This window comes from Amphiura filiformis, chromosome 20, assembly GCF_039555335.1.
Source record: "Amphiura filiformis chromosome 20, Afil_fr2py, whole genome shotgun sequence".
Taxonomy (NCBI): domain Eukaryota; kingdom Metazoa; phylum Echinodermata; class Ophiuroidea; order Amphilepidida; family Amphiuridae; genus Amphiura; species Amphiura filiformis.
The window spans coordinates 2,436,332-2,461,006 of NC_092647.1; the positions used below are offsets into that span (position 1 = coordinate 2,436,332).

Here is a 24,675-nt window from a genome sequence, read left to right on the forward strand (position 1 = left end):
GCTGCGTTGGTGTTCTTTGTTTCACACGCACCTGTTCAAGCCAATAGTATGACTGTATGTTGTTTGTGAATGGGGACACAACGGGCCATTCACGTAGGACATACTACTGGTTTGTACAGGTGTACCGCAAACAAGGAACATCATCAACTCAGCAGCCAGGGTGTCTCGAAACTACCAACTTGCAACTTAAAGCTCATTTCGTGGTAGCAGGTTGCATATTAGCAATTATTTTTTGTAGCTACTGTAGCACACATTCAAAAAGCAAAAAAAGCCAATATCATATATTTGCTTCCTAACAATTAACACACACACACTACTTTTGATTTCTTAAAGACAAAAAATGAAAAGCTATTTCGCGCTTTTTAAAAACGACAATAGCAACAAGTGCATCATAAAAAGCCAATATCATATATTTGCTTCCTAACAAACACACACTACTTTTATTTCTGAAAGACAACAATGCCAAGCTACTTTGCCGCTCGCGCTTTTTAAAAATGACAACCGCAACAAGTGCATCACATTTGCGATGACTCCATGAGTGTTGTCCATCTATTTTGCAAATGTTGTCCTGTGACCTGTTTGTAATTTGCTCTGTTTGTATGCTATAAACATGCCAACAAAATATGCTTTAAGTTTAAAGAGGTAGCAATAAACTTAAGTGTACAAATTCTGCAGTAATTTGCATTCAAAGTTTTAAGCGTAAAATTCAATTTAGTGAAGCACACTACAAGATTCATATTGCAGCCACATGCACAGGTACCTGCTGCCAAGGGTACACACAGAGTACCTGTAATGCTGCTACTGCACATGACTGCATCAGCAGTGGTACTCCCCTGGAACTACATAGTACCCACCATGTACCCTGGCAATGATGTACCTGTGTAGGCAGCCGCAATAGGAATCTGGCAGTGTTACGTACACAGGTGCCAAATGTTGTCATAAAGTACGACAGTACCAATTACGATAGGATTCTTATAATTGCTAGAATTTCAACAAGTTCGCTGTTGGGGGTTGAAGAGCATTTTGAAAAATGTGCGTGATGTGCCTGCCTACTATTTGTTGATATAGCTGATTTCTCCAAATTGGAGATATTATTGTTTAAAGATTCACCAATTATCTGTTATATGCATAATTAAGGATCATTGTTTACCAATTATCTGTTATATGCATAATTAAGGATCATTGTTTACAAAAAGCATGTGTATGCATTGCAAAATTTTCATATCAAATCACTCCAGTGCATATCAAATCACTCTTCCACCAATGCACAGCAAAAGGCAGGCACATATACTTCAATACCACCCAACAGCAATGCCCCTCCACATATCACCTAAATCAATGCATTCATCATACAAGACAAGTTGAAAGTGTGGAAGCACTCACTCTTCAAGTGTGGAAGCACTCACTCTTCTATGTAAACTTAAGTTACTAATACATGTAGCTTCGTACACTTGTTCAGTGATGAACATTTAGATCCTAGGAACTTGCACAATTGTACAATATTTTAGGAATATCACCCGGGAATATCACATCATTTCACTGGGTGAATTACATGTAAGGTGAACTAATGACAGTAAGGTGGATAAAAAAAGAGGCATCATAATCTTTGTTAATGCTGTGTGTAATTTTCATTTTCCAGTTTCTATTATTTTTTATAATGTGGATGACAGGTATTAAAAGAAAATTCAAGTTGCCAGAGAAAAAAATATAATTCTAAAACAATAAAATATTTTGGAACTAAGAAAATGGTATCAATATTCTTGTGAACAAGATATTGCTGAACTGCATGTGGAATCAGGATATTTTAAAATATAAATAATTTATGCAAATTTATGTGGCCGGTTTCGAAATGCAAATCCAAGCTAATTGCCCGCTTTCGCCTTTTTATTTCTTTATATATATAACGGTATACAGAAATTTTTCATGCAAATGTTCAAATAAGGTGCTGCAAAAACTGGAATACCACATAAAGCATGAGTACATATTAGTGAGTTTGCAATAAATTTGATAACAAAATGTATGTTTTCCATCAGGTGTTGCGAAGTTCACACCGCCAAAGTTGTTGGCGCGTGAAGCAGAGAATGACACAGATGTAGATGACGCTCTGAAGAAACTCAAAGATAACGACCCATCACTTACTGAACTCAATCTTAACAATATTAGGGTGAGTAACAAGTTGATGAATGTTCTCAGTCATCCAGTTGTTTTAACATAACATTTGTAATTGAATCAAAATACTGGACTTGCTAAAAATAGTAAGTCCAGAATTTTGATTTAATTCCAAATTGCATTATGGTGAGTATACGCAAGACTTGGTGGATCAACGGTATGGGCTTTGTCTCATGCGGTTGCAAGTGTTGAACCTGGTGCCATCATGTTTTGCACTTAGGGTAGGCCCTTAATCATTGTAGCCTCTCTCCACCAAGGTGTATCAGTCTGTAGCTTATGCTGGGAGTCCCTGTGCAGGTGTGGCACAACCCCCATGCCGCATTATACTTCGAAGTCTGGCCCCCCAACAACACCTCGAAAGAGAGTTGGGCATTACAGAGTGTGAACACAGGCACAGCTTTTTATCAGATTTTCAGCCTTTTTGTTGCTCAAATTTATATGTTTTTTTTCAGCATAATTTGAGCTATTTCATTCTAAGTCCACACTCTTTTCAGCTTTTTTTTTTTAATTCAGTTTCAAGTCTGCAACAGGCTTGAACCATAACTTACTTTTTCCACGCAATTTTTTTCTTCGAAGTCTGGCCCCAACAACACCTCGAAAGAGAGTTGGGCATTGCGGAGTGTGAACACAGGCACAGATCTGAAACTTTTCAGCTTTTTATCAGATTTTCAGCTTTTTTGTAGCTCAAATTCATGTGTCTGGAATAAATGCCCCTTGCCCTAACCCTAAGGGTGTCAACTCTCTAGTCTGAAAACTCCTTCGCTATTCCGAACACTTAATTTACCATTCGCTAGTCCGAATTCTGAAAAAAGTTCGCTAGTCTGAATACCATATTGTTTGTAATAAACGCCCCGGGGGCGTTGTATTTTTAAAAGGAGGGATTTACACTATACATGATGGCGGAATACAACAAAATTACACCTGTAAGTGCATGGAATTAGTGAAATTCTAACATAATTAGGCAATGAAATGGATGGGAGTTGAGTCATAATAGGTTTTGTCCATTCAATTTAGCGATCGTGACTGACATGACTGATGCAAGTTTTTAAGCTTACCTACACGATATGTCATGGAAATGTTCGCATTTTTGTTAATTTTTCACAGAAACATTGGAGGGGGGCGTTTATTAGAGGGGGAGCGATTATTACAAACAATACGGTATTGGGTTCTCTAGTCCGAATAATAAATAAGGTACTCTAGTCCGAATAAAGAATAAGGCTCCCTAACCCTAACCCCAACCATAACCCTAACCTTAAACCCTAACACTAACACTAACCTTATTCTATATTTGGACTAGAGAACCTTCGGATTAGCAAACTTAATTTGGTTTTCAAACTAGCGACCCTTTGGACTAGAGAACCTTTGGACTAGCGACCCTCCGGACTAGATGGATTTTTATGGTATTTTGAGAAAAAAAAACTGATTTTTGCCAAATTTTTCTGGAAAAAATGAAAGAAAAAAAAATTTAATAAAAAAAAATTCTGCATTTCTTTTTTTTTTTTTTTCAAATCGCGCGATGTTACAAACGTGCACGCAAGCTTTTAGACAAACCTTTTTTTGGGCCTAAGATCCAAATAATTTGTAGAATAATTGTAAAGCAAGTCATTAACTATAATTCTTGACATTTCAAGGGTATCCAATGTTGTCTTTTGAAGAGGCAGGCTTTTCAATTTTAAACACATCAAAATTGACAGGTACCAATCATTTTGGTACACCCTGTATGGAAACACATCAATGTCTTGCAATATGTCTTTAATAATTCAATTTTCTTTATAAATGTGTGTCTTTGATTTGAATAGAATATACCACACACAACTCTAGTTGATATCTGTGAAGCCATGGGAGGTAACTCTAATTTGAAGTCATTGAGTATGGCGAGTACTCGCAGCAATGATTCCATTACAAAGGTAAGCGGACAAGTTGATTTGGGTGAGAGACTGAAGTCAAAGCTAAAATTATCTAGAAACACCATCGGCAAAATTCTAGATGGCCGTCTTCATAGCGATCGCATATAGTGATCAAGTGTAAACCTACACCCAAAAACAAGACAAAATGCTACCAAAAGTATGACCCTGAAGGCAAATAACAAGAAAATTTGGCCAAATATTAAAAGTAAAAGATAAGATTTGGCATTGCATTTTGTTGGAAATACATTGGAAGTGGCCAATATATTGAGTGAAAATGAGCTTGCCTGACAAAGTTTTACTGGGCCATTTCTTCCTGAGCACTGAACTTTTATGTCGCCATGGAAGAAGTTCTGTCGACATATTGACATAATTCACTTTGTGAATGCATTCTTTCAGAATTTTCAGAAGAGGAAGCTATTGCAATTTAAAATTTTAAAAAAAAATTAAAAAGATGCTCCGATCAAGCATTCATCTTGCTCGCTTCGCTTGCAGCATTTCAGGGTTATTTTCAACAGCTACTTAATTACATCCCTGACACTTGTTTTAGGTAGAATTATTTGATGGCCTCTGTACCAAAGTGGCAACTGAATAAAGACACTGCATGCAGCTGTCAAAATTAATGAGTGCAATCAAATTTACCGCTTTAATCTGTTTATAGCGTTAAAATTGACACATAGCAAAACAAGACTGACAAAAAAGTGTGGAATTAACCCAGTTTTTCATGGTCAAATTAGTCCCATCTGTTTCGTATTTGCTTTATTGTTAACAACTTCATTTTCTCCTAGCAACAGTGATGGGCCCAATAGTTGAAATTAAAACTCCTCTTGAAACCCAATTTTGCTTGTTTTTAAAGCAAAGAAGATCAGGTAACATGAATCTCTTTTGACCTGAAAATGCATAAAAACACCCAATTGGGTGGCAAAAGTAGTTGTATGGAACAAAAAATCTGTTCAAATCGATTAATTCTGATTGAACCCAAAGCATGCCATAATGTTGGCCCTTCAATATGGCATTTAGTCTGTGCTGAGTGTGGTCATTTTAAACACATAAGTGGATATTCTTTGTTAGAGTTCAGTGACTTGCCTATCGTTACACAGATGGCATGAATTGGTAGGTTAATGAAGCAACAAATGACACTGGATTGTGTGACCACTATTGTTTATTAATGAGATGATGTCAAGCGAAGTGAGCCATTGCAAGGATAAAATAAATTGTGTTCTCTTTTTCCATGTAATTTAAGCTGTAACTGCTGAATATATAGCCTGTTAAAATTTGATTTGCAGTTCTAGAGAATATTAGTATTAATGAGAAACTGAAATGTAGAGATGAAACTATATTATTTTCATTTAAGTTTTAAACAGATGCTTTTCTTGTGAAAATAGCCCGTTTTGCTTGATCCCATCAAATCACTTGGCAGCAATAACCACATTTCTTGGCAGTGTAAGAACTGTTTTGATTGGTTACAAAGAGGGCTATTTCTTGGATTGAGCAATCAGAGATATGGTAGGAAAAGTCAGTAGGGTAAGAAAAGTCAGTAGGACTGAAAGGGATTTTAAAAACTTGAAATGGCTGAGATAGATAACAGCTCTACTCTAATTGGTTACTCAGATGATAATATCATGTAATTAACCAATTAGGGACACTGTCAGATTCAAGGAATGATTCTTGAAAGTTTCTGTTTGTGACAACTAAATAATGTGACCAATAAATTTCTTTTCTCTTTTTTCCACCACAGCCTTTGTGCGAGTCTTTGAAGAAGAACAAGACATTAAAGTCACTGAACGTGGAATCCAACTTCATCAGCGGGGAGGGTATCCGTACCATTATGCAGGCTATGAAAGAAAACTCAACCGTACAAGAACTCAGGCTAGCCAATCAGGTATGAGCATGGGGGAAAGATGTTCAGTTCAAATTTTCATTTTGATCATAAAGACTTGTTTCCTTTTGGGGCTCGTGGCTGTTTGTAAATGTGCTGTGCTCCCTATGCTTGGCTGGTGAGGCACATTGTAATATGGGATTGACTTGAAGAACCATGCTACTGCTTAGACGAGCTAGGGCTCTTGGCTATTTTGAAAATTATGCAATGCCTCCAAGTCTGATATGAGTATAAGAGTTTTCATTTTTATGTTTCGTAGTTCACTTAAGTTACAGGCTCTGTTTTATTTATTTTTGCAAGTCGTCGTTGGGCAGGAAAAACCTTGTATGTGCTTTTGGGCCCTGAACATGTTTAAAACAACAGGTTACATAAGATCTTTTGCTTTAAACATGTTCAGGGGCCAATGACACATAGGTTTTTCCTGCATAACAACGAAGTGTAACAAGTGTTTGTTGTGTAAAAGATGATTGTAGCGCAGTTGTGTATGAGTTTTGGTCACGTGTGGCAGTTTCAGTGGATTGACGATGATAACAGCTTGCAGATTGTCAAGTTTATGAGTACAAAATACTAATAAGGACATTTTATGTATTTGAAATGAGTGATTTAGCAAAGAGTTGGTCTAACAGAACAGTTGAAATGGAAGAAACTGCTAGTATCATTAAGGTAGATTCCTAATGGTCAATACAGGGTGTATACCTGTTTATTACAGTTTTAACATATTTGTACATGTTCGTTCACCCATATCTTTCTTTACCATTGGGCTATTCTAGTTGAAATCCATACCCCATACGGAAGACATAATCTTAACCTTCTACAAAGGGAGTGTGAAATGCAAATGGGGTTTCCTATAAAAATAATAATAGGTGATTCCATTTGAAGTCTGCACCCCCTTTGTATGAGATTAAGGTCATGTCTTCCATAGGGGGTGTATGGATTTTAACTGGCACAGTCCATTGTTAGGTTTTAGAAGTAGGTATGTATGCAGTGTTCGAAATTTTGGTTGTCCGTTCGCCCGGGACAACTAAAAAAGTCGCCGGACAACCGAAAATACTGATTCGGTTGTCCGTCAGACAACCATAAATCTGTAGCCAAAACGGACCTTTGTACGTACGGACAACCACAAACTTAGACGGACAACCAGAAATTGTAACCTGGTTGTCCATGGGACAACCATTTATTTTCCCTTAATTCGAACACTGTATGTATGTATACTCACGACAATAAATGTCAAACAAAATCAAAATGAACTAATGGCACAATATCAAATGCCAGTTTTCAGTCCTTATTTACAGTATTGTAATATTTACATGCAAGTAGTCACATATTGATACATGCGCATGCAAACAGGTCCACAATTCACGCACATCTGAAACTGCATACAAACATTCACACTCTCATTAGCACCCCACAGGTAAATATGATGCATGTTTCTGAGGATCTGAAAAATTATGACATATTATGAAGTCCTAAGCTTCACAAAATGAGTATTAATACCAACAAAGTACTGAGAAGTACAGAGGATGATAAATAGAGGGGATTTTAGGATATAGGACCATCATTTACAATGTTTTCATAGAACTTAGGTGTTTTTAAGGACTCCTTGCTACTGGCTAGGTCCTCATCATGAACGAGGTCCTTGTGTCCTCAAATAACCGCCTTTCCAAGGACACCAAAAGGACAATATTCTATCAGAAAGACTGTTCAACTGTCCTTGGCCCTGAGTGTATATGATATTATTATTATTATTATTTATTCTTTCTTTATTGAGGGTAATACTGCTTCAGTGACAAGCACTGCTTTTCAAGCAGGCCCTCATTGTATACATGTTATAGCAACAAAATATATTACGATACGCAATATTTACAAAAAATAGCATACATAATATACTAGTATTACAAATAAGTATAATGGTATCATCAAATACAAGAAAATTATAAATACCATGATTCAAAATACAGAAATACAATAATTATATTTATACAAAAAATAAGCAAGCAAATGAACAAAATGTAGATAAAGACAGGCCTAAATTTCTTTAATTTTTGACTGAAATTGGCCTAAAGTCATATTTTCCATCTGCGCTCTTACTGTCGGTGGCAAAGAATTCCATGCATAGGCTGCCCTGACGTGAAAAGTACGTTGACCTGAATTTGATTTAAATTTTGGAACAATCAATGTATTAGAAGTATGATTTCTAGTTATATGATTATGGTTATCATGAACAAAATCAAATTGAGAAGATAAGTATGATGGATATTCGTTCTTTAAACATTTGAAAACAGTCATTAATAGAGTATTATGCCATCTTTGATCAAGTTTAACCCACTGCAATGTATTCATTAAATCATTAGTTGGTGTCCTTATATCTGCTGAGAGAATTATTCTAGCTAAATTATTATGAAGTACCTGAAGCCTATTATGGTACTCTACACTAAAATTTGACCAGACCATGCTGCCATAATCAAAGTGGGGAATAACAAGAGCATTTGATAACATTACAGTGGTAATACCTAGATATATAACCCAGGATTTATGTTACAGAATATTACTTCCTTAGACAAGTACAAGGTCCTTGTATAGGACATATATAGGAACACTGGTGTTCTTTATAGTGCCTTATACGTAATAGTAAAACTTACATAAGGTGTCCTTAAAAAAGAACTGAATTGTCGGAAACTTAATTTTTTGGGTATTTTAATACCACACCTAAACATAACTAAATAACTGATGTGGTTGAGGAAAAAAATCAGCTATCATATACTTTTGAATTTTGACAATTGATCATACCGTTCCTAAAATATAAGAATTTTACGAAATTCCCTCATTTTCAAACCTTTCCACAGATTCAAATATCAACTGATGATCTGTATTCGGAGTGTTAATCACTGCGCATCATCAACGCATGAGGCGTCTAATCATTGATAGATATATGACTCTGTGGAACGGATTGAAAATGATTCAAAAAGTGTGTGATAGCTGATATAATCTTCAACCACATAGGTTATTTAGTTTTGTTTGGTTTATGCCTTAAAGTACCCACAAATTTCAGTTCCCGACGATACAGTGCTTTCAGAGACACCCTGTGTATACACACTGACATGTTAAGAGTAGTCCTTGCACCTATTGTAAAACCAACATATACACCCCTACACATTAACACTCTTTGTCTGTAGCGTTTAGGATTAAGACCTAATATTGTTGTTCTTCAATGTTGTTTTATATGGTGGATTAACAAAAATCACCAACCAAACAACTTTCCGACCTCGCTCGTTTGTCTCGTTCGTTTGTATGTGAAATCGTGGTTGGACTGGGCTAGGATAAGAGCAAGGTAGAATTAAATATTCAAATTTATGCATCTTCAATCATGCTAACAGTGACTTGCACTATAATGAAAGACAAAGATAAAGACAATTTATCGCGTCTGACGTCACCTGTCAATCAAACTCGAGCACGGTTTGTTTACAAGTGTCGTGATGATGACTTGCTGAACGCGGATTTATAACCGGGCGTCTTATTGTTAATTTTGCACCTTTCGACATGCAAACCATCTCAAAAGTTAGGTATTTATAGTTGGAAACTTTCTTTGGTGAATACACCATGTCCACAATGCCTAGAAAAGCTGCTTTTTGCCTTGTAAAAGTACGGACTTTTTCGCCATTTGCTGCTATTCCTTTTCTCCAATCAGCACCAGATAGATCGGTCTTCCTTTTACGCGCTGATTAACCTGTGTAAACCAATCAAGGATCGTAATTGACAGTGACATCAGACGCGATAAATTGCATTTATCTCTGTCTTTAATTATATGATGCTGGCTTTTTAAGTTGTTTTTATACATGATTAACATATGATATTAATGCATTTTGGAATAACATGCATTTTTTGGTGAACATGGCTGCTGATACGCCATTGCTAGTAGGACAAGTATTCTCCCCTTTCATTCTATGGTACAGACTTCACAACTGTAACCACCACAGAATTGGAGAAGGGAATTCAGGGCCGCCATCGTTATTCAGGCATATAGTGGAAAATTTTTGGGTATTTGTGTAATGCATTCAGAACTAACCGGCACATTTTAATTTGCTGCTTGGTGAGATGCACTGATTGCAGCGCAATGCACTTATTGTACTCATTGCAGAAGTACAAACGCCTGTTTATCGTATTTGATGCAGAATTTGTTTTTGTTTGTTTCTGCGTACTCCTGTTAGCAATTTCTCACCTACCTAAAGTTTTCCTCCATTCGCCTATTGTACTTTTCCGCCATGATGCAAGGAGAGCCGCGAACTGGCATGACATGAAAGGAAGAATTACATAACTTTACGCAATGTTATATGACTGGTTCAATTCCCATTCATGCATGCTGCCAGATCAAGGCTCTCCTCGTACATGGCGGAACTATGCAATGGGTGAATAGCTGACAGCGCCAATTTACAGGGTGGTATTAAGGAGTCCTGATTCTTCTCCTTTATTTCTGTGGTATCCACTAACCATGAGTAGCCAGGACTTGGCACGATTCCATGGTGTGTGACTATAAGTTGTGTATGGTCTGTTGGCAGAGAAGTGCCTTGGGTGTCAGGTTAAGGGCTGTTGGTCTCCCAGAATAGTTCAAAATAGGCTGATTTTGTAGAAAGAATTGGAGACTTGAGCCCTAAAAGCCACTCCCTGATCATAATGATGGGAGATTAAGGGAAGGAAAGAATCAAATCCAACTAGTTACAGTAGCTTTTGAACTAAGAATGATGTTAACCATGGATCCAATAGTGTGTACTACACTTGAATTCAACTGCAGCAAAAAACTTGATTGCCAAGTTGTGCCATTGAGCTAGCCCATTGACAAGCATGTGGATATATCTGGAACATTTGTGCATGTACAGCAACAACAAAATCAACTGTTCCTTTTTAACAATAACAACAAGTTTTTGTTTTATGAAGAGTGCACTCTGGCATAATGGGAGGCATCGCTGATAATGTGACTGAAACATTTTTTAATGGTTTAAATTACCACTGCACTTCACCAATCGGGCATTTCAATCCTTTTAATTACATATATGTGGCATACCTTTCAGTTTCAGTTGCCAATTAAAGTCATACAATTTTGGTTTGAATTACAACTTAACTATTTTGTTTTGTTCATAATAACAATGTTACATTAAGTGCTAAGAGCAATAATAGAATTGCATTATGGGATGTTGGTTATAATCATTCTTGGGCTATTTGACTAATATATACATTTACAATAACATGCCATCGTTATGATTTGTGACTATGAGTAGTGCTACCCATAGTCCTTTGTAATAATTAACTCTTAACAATGTGACGTAAGTAAAACAGAGACTCTAATTGAAAGGAACAAAATGGGCTTTTATTTGGTGGTTCTTTTTAATACTGTCGCATATGACAAAATACTCAAAAATCAATTCTAAAATGGTTGACTTCTTATTTTAACTGAGTAGCCAGCCTCCTATCTTTGGATGAAAGTCTAGGCTGTTTAATTTCATGAAAGACCAACAAGTATTGTTTGTTTTGAATCTCATAGGGTGATTTCGTTTTTAAAAAACTTTCTACATTTGTATCATATTTTCCCTATTATATGATGCATGTAGAGTTGGTTTAGTTTTCATGAGTTTAAAGCCCTATTATCTGTTCAGCTCCAGTGACACCTCCTTCATTTCCTTGGCTCCATGGCTGCACTGTAATTTCGACAGCGAAGTGGTTACTTAACTCCCTGGTAACGGGATCACACACCTTTTGGAACTGATAGTACATGTCATAGACTTTGTGTTGCGATCATTTCGATAGTGGTGCAAAACCAAAAGGCGTGATTCAGTTGGCATAGTGATAATCGGATTACACATAACACTTTATTGACGGATAGGTATTTGCATTTTTATTCAAAAAATCGGTGTGGTTTTATCAAAACATTGGGCTATTCCATTTAATATATTCCACAGGGGAAGTATGAATTTCAAATGGAATGAACACATTAGACAGCTCCATTGGAATTTCATACACCCTCTGAGAAAGATTCATCCTGAATCTTTTACAGATGGAGGGCATGTTTCAAATGGAGCTGCTAATGTGTTCATTCCATTTGTAATTCATACTTCCCCTGTGGTAGATATTTCCAAAGTCTTCCACAGGTGTAGTGAGGATATTAAATGGAATAGCCCATTCATTCCTCCAGTGAACATATCTTACCCAGGGAAATGCATGTGTGTTACTGGAGCTGCAACAGATAAATATGGATTGGTAGATCATAAAAATATGATCAGGTCAGTTTTGAATGTTTTGATAGAAAAATGATAGTTTCATTTTAGCAGGGACCATGAGTGACTTTGATTAGAATTTGTTACCATTTCCTTATATCAGAATAGTGGAAAGATGTCATTTGCCACATATGGTACATGTAAGTATGTATAAGTGCCAAAATTCACTTATACAATGTCCGTAGAGATTATAAATAAAAAGTTTTAACAATTTTTTTTTAAAATTTTTTTTTATTTTGGTACAGAGAGGAATGCTTGGCCAGCAGGTAGAAACAGAAATTGCTAAAATCTTGGAAAATAACTCATCGGTGCTGAAATTTGGCTTGTCGTTTGATCACGCTAACCCAAGAACGAGGGCGCATGATGCAGTCATGAGAAACAATGAACAAGGTGAGTTTGAAATCATGGAATGAATGAATTGCTTAATGCACTTAAAGGGGCATTTTGTGATTCTAGTATCCTCTTTTTAGGGTGCAAATTAATAGATATCCATAAAAAAAGCTTATTTTCAAAATTTTAGCTGATTCAGAAATTGAATTTATGAGTTGCGAAAAATAGGATGTATCACATCGCAACAAACTAGGCCACTGTGTTGTAATTTCAGTCTCTTGACAAACAGAAAATACAAATTGGACTGTCATAGTCAAACAACTGAATCTAAAGGAAAGGTTAAATGCACACAAACATTATATAGTTCTGGGTGGTCTGATATAGTATAAAAAATCCTTTTTTGGAGAAAGTGAGGGATCACAAAATGCCTCTGTAAACAAAACCATAATTTCATAATGGTTATACCTATACCGTAAAGACTTGCCTAATGGTGCACATGGGCTCAGGGTAAATTTTGGATACAAATAATGAGTTCCCTCCTGAAAATGCCAATTTACGGGAGGGAACTTTTAGTCTGCCTAAATTTCCAGGTATGTCGAGCCCATATGTGCCATTAGACAAATTGTTACGGTACTGTCACACATCGTCGTTTATCAGGAAAATGTCCTATGTGCATTGGCAAATTGAAATCAAAACCTCCTATTTAACAAAAATAGCGCCAGTTTTTTTAATGAGCTAATTACGATCCAACAACAAAATTTAACTTGGTCCTCTTTCTTATCAATATTTGCTTTTTTTTTTTTTTACAGTGAGGAAACAACGGGTCAACAATGATAACTAAGTCACTTGCAAGCAACTGAGTTCCTTCATTTTTAGCATTGTATGTATCATCCCTTGGATAAAACAATTATGTGTTATATGTGATATAAAATGTTCCTTAACAGAGTATGGAATTAATAGTGGACAAATGACATTTTGATCTCAAGACCTGTGTACAGAGCTATGGTTTGATCGGTGCTAAAAGAGCAAGATCTGTTATGCTATCAATAGCAGTTGGAGATAACAGTTTTACCCAAAAGAGGTTGAAGTTCACAAGAGAGCTGTTTTCATGATTTTGTTATACAGCCCACTCAAAAAAGTGACGATCTTCAATCAACTGTTAATTTCAAATAAATGGCTTGCTTTTTTAGTACCGATCAAATACTAGTAGGTCTCTTGCGGATCAGAACATCAGGTGTCAAAATGGAAAATCACCACCAACATTGAAAGGATGGAGTAATATATACTTATATGCAAGTGGTTATAAGGCTCAGAAAGCCATTGAGTCATCATGGATCATCTTTAAGCTTATTCAACTTCCATGTTTAGTACGTTCAGATTTGGTAGCACAATCCCACAGCACAGCGCCTCAGTGATCAGAACGGCAGTGGTCATCATACCGCCTCATCCAAATATGACCAAGAAGGGTCATAGTGAGCTATTACAAATGTGACTAGGTCATGTAACAATGGTCATGCGTGGATCAGATGCCTAGTCACGGTGATCGAAGGAGAGCGAGAGAGCTAGCGTACCATGAACGTGCCTATTACAACATATCATCTTGGATGTGAGAGGAGCTTTTTATATAATTATATAGTGGCTATACATTTGTATTACTAATTTATGATGTGCATGTATTATATAATATAGTTCCACTGTGTTGTTTTAAGCTTCTTAACTTCAGAAATCAAACTATGCGATACTATCTTAGTAAAGATGACAATTTTGATATTTTTCCAAGGCCTTTCGGCTCTAGCACTTATATTTGTAGTAATAATTCAGATATTTTAATCAAAGCTCTGTGATGAGCTCAAAATACACCGAACCTATGCTTGCCGACACTGATAAGTCCTGTTTATCTGAGCGGTACCAGAGGTTTTCCTACAACCATGCAGATCACAATAGGAAATTAATAATGGGACCTCTAAACACACAACATCTGGCCCAAACTTGTCAGGCTATGCCAAATGACCTTTGACCAATTGTCTTTAGTCCTGCCATTTGTTAATTTTCCCCATTTTTCACTATTTTAGCCCATTTTTGTAACAATTTTGTGTTATTATTTTTGTCTGCGTGACATTCCTTTGTTTACTGCCTTTCATTGTGTATTCTTCCATTTCGTGGAAACTATTCAACAACAGCTTGCGTTTATATAATATCTCATCTCCAAGGGCCAGAGTTCAGTTGTCTGTAAACTTGTATACATAGCACAGACTCTGTGGGTGTTTTGGGCAGCATACTCATACCCTTAAACCACAAAGTCAATTTGTGATAACACTAGGGGATACAGATTCCTGAACTTTGTCTGGGGGATATGAGACTCTTTTGGTACTTGATGTATCATGGACACACATCAAGTATTACCAATGCTAATGTATTTATCTTGTATAATATTGTAGTCTTATTTGTAAGTGTTAAAAAATGAAACCAAGAAAAAATAAACGGTGATGATGCTTTTTTGAACTTGATTATTAATATTGGATGCACAAAGCTATGAACTGCACTGGCGATAAAATTAATAATATTGATATTTTATTGCTTAATGATTAAGTATAAGGTAATAAGACATCAATGGGATAAAAAGAAGTAAAGAATTGTAGTGATGCAAAGTAGATGCAAACAAGTAAGCTAACAAAATATTGAGACATTTTTTGCAATTTAGATTATAACCTCATTTTATCCAAGATTTCAATTGATCAGGTTTTGAAGATCTAAATCACCTATTATTATTGTATGTGGCCTTCTGCAGAAATTTTGCTATTTTTTAAGAAAGTGATGTCGCTTGAAAAATATTGTATTTATGGTTACCAAAAACAAAACATATTGTGTAAAGTATTTCTAGATGTAATATTTAAGATATCTGTGTCCCTTTAATAGTCTGATCATGTTAAGATGATAATTATAGTGTTTAGTATATACCCAAAAATATTTTTCAGTGTGAATTTTTTGTAAATTATAAAAAGACAAGTGTTTCTAGAACATCCAGTGTGACTGTTTTAGAAATCCACTTTTGCAAGTAAAAAATTGTAATGTTTTTAAAACATCTTGCCAAATCATTAACTTAATTAACACCCCTTTAAGAACATAAGAAAGAATACAAAGGAAAAAGGAATCATGTAGTCACAAGAGTGATATTTAGATTAAACTCCCTGAGCACTACCTGCCGATCTAACATTGCCTCTGATTGGTCAATTACATGATATTATCACTTTAATCGCCAATCAGGATGGAGCTTTGCAAATGATTCACCCCAATTTTTTGGTGTGGTGAAATTATTTTATCAATGTTGCTGATTGGTCCAATTGATAATGAAAACTTCTTTTTGACCAATCGGCAGGTAGTTCTCATGGAGTTAATATATTTTATGTATGTACATAGTTTCATGCTGCAGTTGTTAACCAATATACCCACCATTTTGTAGTTATGATCCCAATGTCTTGATTGTATAGCACTCTCATGTTTGGCGACATAGTTCTCTGGCCCATATGTGATCATATTACGACCTTTTGGACTTGGTAATGAGGAAAATATTGGCATCAAATAATAGCAGTCTCATAAGTGAATACAAAGTTCACTGACCCATGTATGTTCACATTTGACCTTTAGATATTGAAGTGGCGATTAAATATAATATATACTATTATCTGATATTGAATTTTTATCTCAAATTTATGTGAATCATGGAATTAAATTTGATAATTCAAATGAAATCATGGTGTAACAAGAGTTGCATTGAATCAATAGCATCAGTATTGTATAGTTAAAACTAGTGGTGCTCGAGGCTTATAACTGCAGCAAAATCTGTCATAATTTGGTATTAAATTGTATTTCACATTTGAAATTAAGTTTTAAACATTCTAAATGAAACATCTTGTATACCTAAAATCCTGAACAAACTTTACCATTACTGGATATTTAATGAGGAAGCCCCGCCAGAGCAGTTCATCTGGGGTGAACCAAACCTGCCTGGTTATCAAATTAATTCGATAACCAGGCAGGTTTGGTTTGCCCCAGAAGAATGATCTAGTAGGGCTTCCTCTCTAAGAACAACACTTAACGTCTTTAATAGAAATTCATGACTAAGATGGGATCTGCACACTTTTTCATAATTACCAAAATAATTCTCCTTTTTCAAAATGAAAACAACCAACAAATAAAGCTACTTGAATACAGCATGTAACCCATCAACCCAATTTAGATCAAAAGTGAACTGTAGATGTATTTGTAAATATAATCACCATATTATATCAGGGTTGTAGCTACGTTGGGCTGCCCTGACCGGGAATGACGCTGGCCGCCCGGCATAAAAAAAATATAAATAAAATGATTTTTTTTTTTCATCATCAGAACCAAAAAAAAATTAGGGGTTGTTACCCCTAGAGCTTATATTTCCTGATCACTCACGTTCACTAAAAAGATTGTGCTAGCTTGGGCTAGCTACACTGCTACAACCCTGCATCATATTCTGTGCTTTCTTAATATTCACTTGTCATGATTCAAGAGTAACCTTCCATATTTTGTAATAGATAATTTATCTCCTTTTATAGGTGCTGAATTTATTGTCGTGATTGTAACTTAACACAGCAAACTTATTTCTCAATGTGTTTTTTTAATACTTTGGGCTGTTCCAGTTGCAATCCGTACGCCCCTTGAGGAAGAAATAACATTAATCTCCCACACAGGGAGTGTGAATTTCAAACGGGGTTACCTGGATGGGTGGCTCCATTTGAAATCTACACCCCCTGTGTGGGAGATTAAGGTCATGTCTTCTACAGGGGGTGTATGGATTTCAACTGGAATAGCCACATGATCACAATCTAGACATGACACCAAGTTTTGGTATGGATTATTCTGTGCTATTTCTTAAATCCGTACCAATATGGATTGATTTGAATCAAGAAAACACATATGAAAGGCCCATTGTGTGCAACATTGTGGATTGACTCATATTAAAAACTACATGTGAAAGGCTTCTTCTGTGTCGCATTGAGAAATCGTCTGCTCAGTGCCAGAAGTGGGAGTGAAATTGCTGCCCTGTGAACTTTTGGCAATTTACACACAGTACGTTGTACTCATCTACATGGCAGCTGTTGTACTTGCCCACATCTGGCACTGAGCAGTTGAAATAAGAAGCTGTAGGTTTGTTGTAAGTGGTGCATGTGAAAATTGCAGTTCTACAGATTTTCAATTCTATCTGCTCTTCTTTTAACATGTATTTTGAGTGCTTACCATGTATTTGAGAAGGTTATCACAACAGGTAAATTGGACCTGTTAATTGTAGGATTGCAATAATTCAGACAAAACTTTTATTTCTATACTCTATCTTAAAGTATGGAATAGCAACACATGCCATTGGTGCTGTAATTCTGACCATTGGTTGGTTTTGTGGCTCAAAATGTAACACCATGCACATATGTCTTTATGGTTGGCCAACCAGGTTGCAACACGGCAACAGAGATATAGCTATAGTGAGTTTTGTGTAGTACAATCGGTAACATCAATGCAGTTATTTCGCCTGCACATCTGCGCGGCATCTAATCATGCGTGTGTACAGCAGCACTATGAGTGAACGCTCACAACTTGAAGCTACGCACAGTGAATTTCGTCCTTTATACTAACTATAGACACTATGTAGAAATCACTTATGGCATGATTTTATTACTTACTAAAGGTTGGACAGAGTATACCCGTCTGTTTGACACAAAATGAGTGTAACATTTATACCAAAAGTACTGCATGTTAATAGGCTTGTAATACTAGAACAGTGCAATGTTATAATATATATATACCGTAGTTATAAACTGCTTAGAATCATGAGAAGATTAAAAAAAAGAAATCTTTCTAGGTTTAAAAAAAATAAAGTAGAGGCAAAATGAGGGAGGTGTGTGAATTTGTGCCATTTTTAGCACAAGAAAAAAAATTGTAAGTCTGTATATTCTTTTTTCATGTATAAATTATTGTATTCACATTATTAATTTTAAGATGTATGTATGAATGAATGAATGATATATTTTCAGCCCTTAGTTTGACCTTTATATGTACAGCTGTGAAAAATAAGACTTGGACGCTTGGTAGCACTCAAACGTTGACAACTGCTGATGTGTCTTTACCTTAATTGAACACTTTTTTAAAATCTCAGATTGATACTGCCAATCCAAGCAGCTAAACACCCCAGGCGTATACTGAGAACAAATTTGAAGGTGGGGAGACAAATTGCAAAGATCCCACATCACTAAATGATGCCCCCGTAAGATGTACCATCTTGATTGACGGTATTTTTGTGACACTTCTAGGTTTAAGTGAACTTGTAATAACCAGCTCCCGAAACAAGTTTTATGGAACAATTGTGCTCAAAGCATACAAAGTTAACTTTGACTGGGATAAACACTAGTGTTATTGTTATAAAGGAAGATGCATACCACAGTTCTGTTGCATCCTCCTCCACCTATGGCCCCCTCCCTCTCTCATCCCCCTCCCCATCACCCTCCCCTCTCCATCCCCCTCCCCTCCCCAGTATTTTGAGTTTGAGGTGACATGCTGACTTGTGAACATATTGTCCAAGTAGTATTTTTCATGGCATTTAAATTTGAATATGTACACATACCTGTAACTGCAGTGTCAACCATATAGTTATCCAATTTTATCAAAGATCTCAATTGCATCTTTTAGAAGTTTGCAATTTTAAAGCGCCTGAATCCTGATAATGAGGAACTTCAAATGTATAGGGCTATTACAGTTGAAATCTGTACACCCCCTATGGAAGACATGACTAATCTCCAAAACAAGGAGTGTAGATTTCAAATGGAGTCACCCATCCAGGTAACCCCATTCTGAACTCCCTGTGTGGAAGATTAAAGTCATGTCTTCCATTAAGGGTTTATGGATTTCAACTTGACTAGCCCAGTAGGGGTCTTTACTCACGAAACTGGTTTCAGGTCCATATTGAACGTGAAGTTGTAACTTTCCCCCATCAGTGTTCATATATGATTTTGCTTTGAATTTTGTAGTATTAAAGTTTAAGTTTGATTTATGTTCATTGAAAAGTTTGTTCAATTCTAAGAAAACACATACTTCTAGCATTGGAAAGCATTGGAGATTTTCAGATAGATTGCTATCCCAAGTATTGTAAATAAAAACTTCATACGAAGAGAAGAAAGTTCCCCACAATTGTACAATGGTGCGATCTATACAACATGCAAATTACTATCTTTATCATTGTAAGAGTTACATAATATTGAATACATTTGAGGAATATAATGCTTAGAGGAATAAAATGTACAACTCAATCAAAATCAAGCTATCTGTAGTTGTTATAGTAAAAGTTTAGCAAATCTAATAACGGGGAATGATTATCATGATGATCTTGAAGTAGGGGTAGTAAAGGTTCAGTTTCATCTGCTATTGAACAAACTATACAAATATTGTACAATATAATGTGTAATAGTTTTCCTGCGCATGCTGAAGGACACATGGCTTGACTTCGGTTCGCTTCGGGTTCGATAGCGAGGTAGGTGCGTATTTGCGCTGGTTCTGTATCAAAGCGTGTGTAATTATGCAGAGCATACAAAGGCAGATTGTCAACATGCTTGTGGTGGAACCGGAAAAAAGTATTGATGTCACTACCGAACTTGAGGTGAAATAATAAAGTATTATGATACACTGTAGAATAGTCCATATGATAGCACCCATGTGTATTGAAACATGCTATAAGATTTAACCATTATGACCTTGGGTATTGAAGGGGAGCAACTTAGGCCTCTGATATGGGGAACAATTCTTCAAACATGTAAGTTATAGCTGGTACCACTGTAACAATGGCTTTATGATCTATTATTTCGAGGGGTATTTAAGGCATATAGCTTGTTTAAAATGAGCAGCATTATAGTGGGCAATGCACACAGTATATCATGTCTCAAAATAACCAATTTTCATGACAAGGAGCTAGGTTTTAATCCAAAAATTATTGCACCGTGTTTGTTCATGGGTCTTGGTTCAAGCAAGAGTGCTGTTCCAGTTGTGAAGTCCATACTCCTTCTATGAAAGACTGACCTTATTCTTCCACACAGGAGTGTGAATTTCGAATGGGGTTACCTAAATGGGTGACTCTATTTGAAATCTACACTCCCTGTGTGGTAGATTAAGGTTATGTCTTCAATAAGGGTGTATAGATTTCGACAGGAATGAGCCGGAGTTAACATGCTCTGCTCAGTGAACTTACTTGCATTGGATGGGTTGTAAATGGATCCAGATTGGTGCGGATTAAACTTGCTGTGTGGAATACCCCTATTCCTATTAGTGCTTAAAACGCTGCTCACAGATAATGCACCAGTTGTGATTATTTTGGATTGTTTTCTCATTGAATTCATTTCATACTCCTTTATTAGGTTGTTTATATTCTGTATGTGAACATATTCTTCCTCCATTTTTAGATTTCATGGACAATAAAACTTTATTTGAGAACTTAATATTTGTGTATTTTATGATTGTGGTTGTCGTTGTCCAAACCAGGTGGGTGAAATGAAAATGTTATACAACTGAACAGTTCAATACACACTCTGCTGTACTCGACTCCATATTCCAGAAAAATACAGCACTAATTGTTTGGGATTTAAAAAAAAAATTCTGTTTTGCCAAATGAATTACAGCAGATACTTGTACATTCTAATACCTGGCATTGAAAGTAAAATTTTAATATTTGGTCAATTTTGGAAATAAGGGCCAAAAATGTATTTTTCATATGCTGTGACAATCAAGCCCAAAGACTTGTACAAAGACAAATTTATGCTTAATTTTTGAAAATTACATTTTCTAATCTTTTTTATAACCAATTATCAAAAATAAGATAAAAATGTTAAAATTTATGAGCTACCTCTAGCTAGCCTATACCCTCTTTTGACTTAGACTTGTGGCAAGTCTTAGAATTTTGTGACTACTATTGTAAGAAATCATTCAAAATTGCATGTTTTTGGCCCATTTTTCCTCAAGTTGCAAAAATATTAAAATTTGACTTTAATTGCTAGAGAATTAACTAAAGGATTAGGATTTAGCTGTTTCATTTAGCAAAACAAGATATTTCTTTTAATTCCAAAAAATTAGTGCTGTATTCTTCTGGAATTGGGACTATTATCTCGTAGAACACGGACAGGAACCAACGAAATTAAAGGATAAAAGACTATTTGTTTGAGAATGCCCAAAGGAAAACAAAACTTGCACAATATGATGGGCCAGTTTCTAGACAGAGGGCTTCATAGGAAATCATTTGTATCAGAAGAGCTTGATTTTAATTATATTGCAGGAGACATATGTGACACGATCAAGGGGAATGAGTCGGATGTCGCTAATATTGTTTTTGAGGTATTGGCAAAAACAGTGTTCAAATTCTTTTGTTTTATATTGTTTTCAGCCATTGATAAATTGCTCATAACTCGTTAACCAGATGTCCGATATTGATGGGGATTGCATCAAAAAGTAGCAGTTGTAAACTTCCAGAAAATGATGTAAAAAGCTTCATATTGAAAATTGCCGACATGCGAGTCATTCCCCTTGATCATGTCACATATTATAAAAGCAGCATTGCACACAATAAAACACCCAACAGACCAAACTTCAATTCATTTTAACCTCTTTTAATGATATACATCACATGTACATATATTTTCAACCACAACACATGAATATCAATAAACAGCTGAAATTTTATTTTAAAAATGGTGCAGCCAAATTTGAATTTATAATGCTTCACAAACTGCTCTGATTTCAAATCATTTAATAAATTTATACAGATTTACACAATTCCAATTTGCAAGTTCAAGACAATATTCCCAAGAATTTTTGTTCCAAATTGCATTCAAATGCAGCAAGGCCCACCGTAAACAGATTTGGAACAAAACCTGCTGGAATAATGCTGCAACTTGCTAATATACTGCGCCAATAAAGTATCCTTACACTTGGAAAAATAATCGCAATTTCAAAACTGAACAATATTGGGGTAAATTTGTTTTTTTAATAGATGCACTATATAATCCTGCACATTATGACACCACATTGAATCCAATGTGACTTCAAGAAGTAAAGTTACAAGCAATTGAATAGACGAAGGTCCAGTTTTAAAAGTGACAAACTGGCCTATACAAGGCGCAAAAAGATTCCAACAAGTGAAACAAAGAGACAACACAGTTTCTTCAATGAAGCGTTATTTAAAGCAGTTTTTACTTATGTTTTTACTTCTTTTGTTCCTTTTGTTATTAAATTAAAGCTAAATGCATAAATTAGCCATTCACCAATCTCAAACCAGATGTCTAGTCTGGAATTTTGAATAGGCCAGTTTGTCACTTTTAAAGCTGGAACTTCGTCTAATCAAATGCTTGTAACTTTGCTTCTTGAAGTCACATTGGATTCAATGGGGTGTCATAATGTGCAGGATTAGACAGTGCATCTATTAAAAAACAAATTTACCCCAATATTGTTCAGTTTGGAAATTGTGATTATTTTTCCAAGTGTAAGGATACTTTATTGGTGCAGTATACATGTACATTTGTTCTCACTACATAATATGTTTACAATATTGAAACAAATTGCTAAAATTTTGGTATAATTGTTGCGTACAATATTGTAGTTTAAAAACACACATCGCATTATGTTTGGTAAAATTTGAATGCAAGTTCTTTGTTGAATTATAATGCCCAATATTTGCAAAAGTACCACAACTGAGGAGAAAATATGAAACATACTGCAAAACACTTAAATTTCGTGGAGGTATTTAATTTTATGCAGACCTGAAATTCAGCGAAATTAAATCCCCACTAAATTAAAAATTTAAAACAGTAAATCTTCTGGATTTGCCCATTCAAAACCCCCCAAAAATCCTGTTTTTTCTCAATATAAGTAAATTGAATTTCATCTGTATATTTGTGGTAAAATGTGCTTGACACTAGAAATTCTCATATTTTCAGTAGCATATACGGCCCTTTTTAAACGGCGGGGTATCAAAAAAAGAAGAGAAATTGGAGAAAAAGAGAAGATAAACGCCTGTGTGCATTTGATTTTGATGAGATTTTAGGCCAGCTTCGCACAAATTATGTTCCAATTTAAACCATTATTTTCCAATTTAAACCATTAAAAAAATTATAGCACATTGGTGACAAGTAAGATATGTATATTATAGGGGCAAGGACTACAACTACTGTACTGAAAATTTATGCTGAAATAAAATTTCCAGTGCAGTACTTAGCTTTTAAGCTTACGCCCAAACGACTTAAAAGTCGTTTGGGCGTAAACACAAAAATGTTTTTATGCCAATGAAAATCCATAGGGGATTGGTACAAGCCCCCTTTCTTACATTCTGTAAAATACAATCTGATGAAAGAAATAATTACAATGTTTGATCATGAATAAGATTTTCAGAATCCAAACGAGTACATTATTAAATATTTTTAATCAATTTTGATCTAAAAACAATTAACATATGTTTGTCCTCCATTATCTTTACAAACAATTTTATGCATTATTATGCAGAACACGTAACATTCATAAATGTAAAATTTCTATAATTATGATTCGTTTATCCACATTGCATTTCCATTTTGGGCGGTATACAAAAAAGATGCAACACCAAAAAAAATTAGGGTCTTTTGGAGAAAAAATTCCATATCTTCAATACGAAAGGTCAAAATTTTCAATTGATCGTCGGCTTTCATCCCAGCTACATGCACTTTAAGTACATAGCATTAGATTTAGAAAGTTTAATTTGAGGACTGTCAAATATCAAAAATATCAATTTTTAATCATTTGTCATAAAATGTGTATTATATCGCAAATTTCAAAAAAATCAAAATTATTTGATATCAGAAGGACATTCTTTGTATTCAGAATGCAATTTGATGTCTGATGTGCTGTCATGTCCCACAAAAAAAATACTGTCCAAACATTGCTATCAAGTACATTTTAACTTTTTTTTAACACAATATATAATTTCTTCAATCTTTATGTAGACTGTAAGCATGACCTTCCAACCACACAATTGCAACATAGATATATTTCAGTGCAAAACAAAGTTGAAAGTTTGCAGTGATTTCAGTGCAAATAAAACCTA

General features: G+C 35.3%; 1 protein-coding gene across 1 annotated transcript in view; it reads left to right on the forward strand.

The window, feature by feature from the left end:
- Nucleotides 1-16,224, forward strand: part of LOC140142726 (tropomodulin-2-like) — a 56,159-nt gene extending 39,935 nt beyond the window's left edge. The window contains 5 exon segments of the mRNA XM_072164722.1: nt 2,034-2,164; nt 3,969-4,076; nt 5,812-5,955; nt 12,461-12,605; nt 13,355-16,224. Of these exon segments, the coding sequence (XP_072020823.1) occupies nt 2,034-2,164; nt 3,969-4,076; nt 5,812-5,955; nt 12,461-12,605; nt 13,355-13,386 (560 nt within the window). The 3' untranslated portion in view covers nt 13,387-16,224.
- Nucleotides 16,225-24,675: the final 8,451 nt, after the last annotated feature.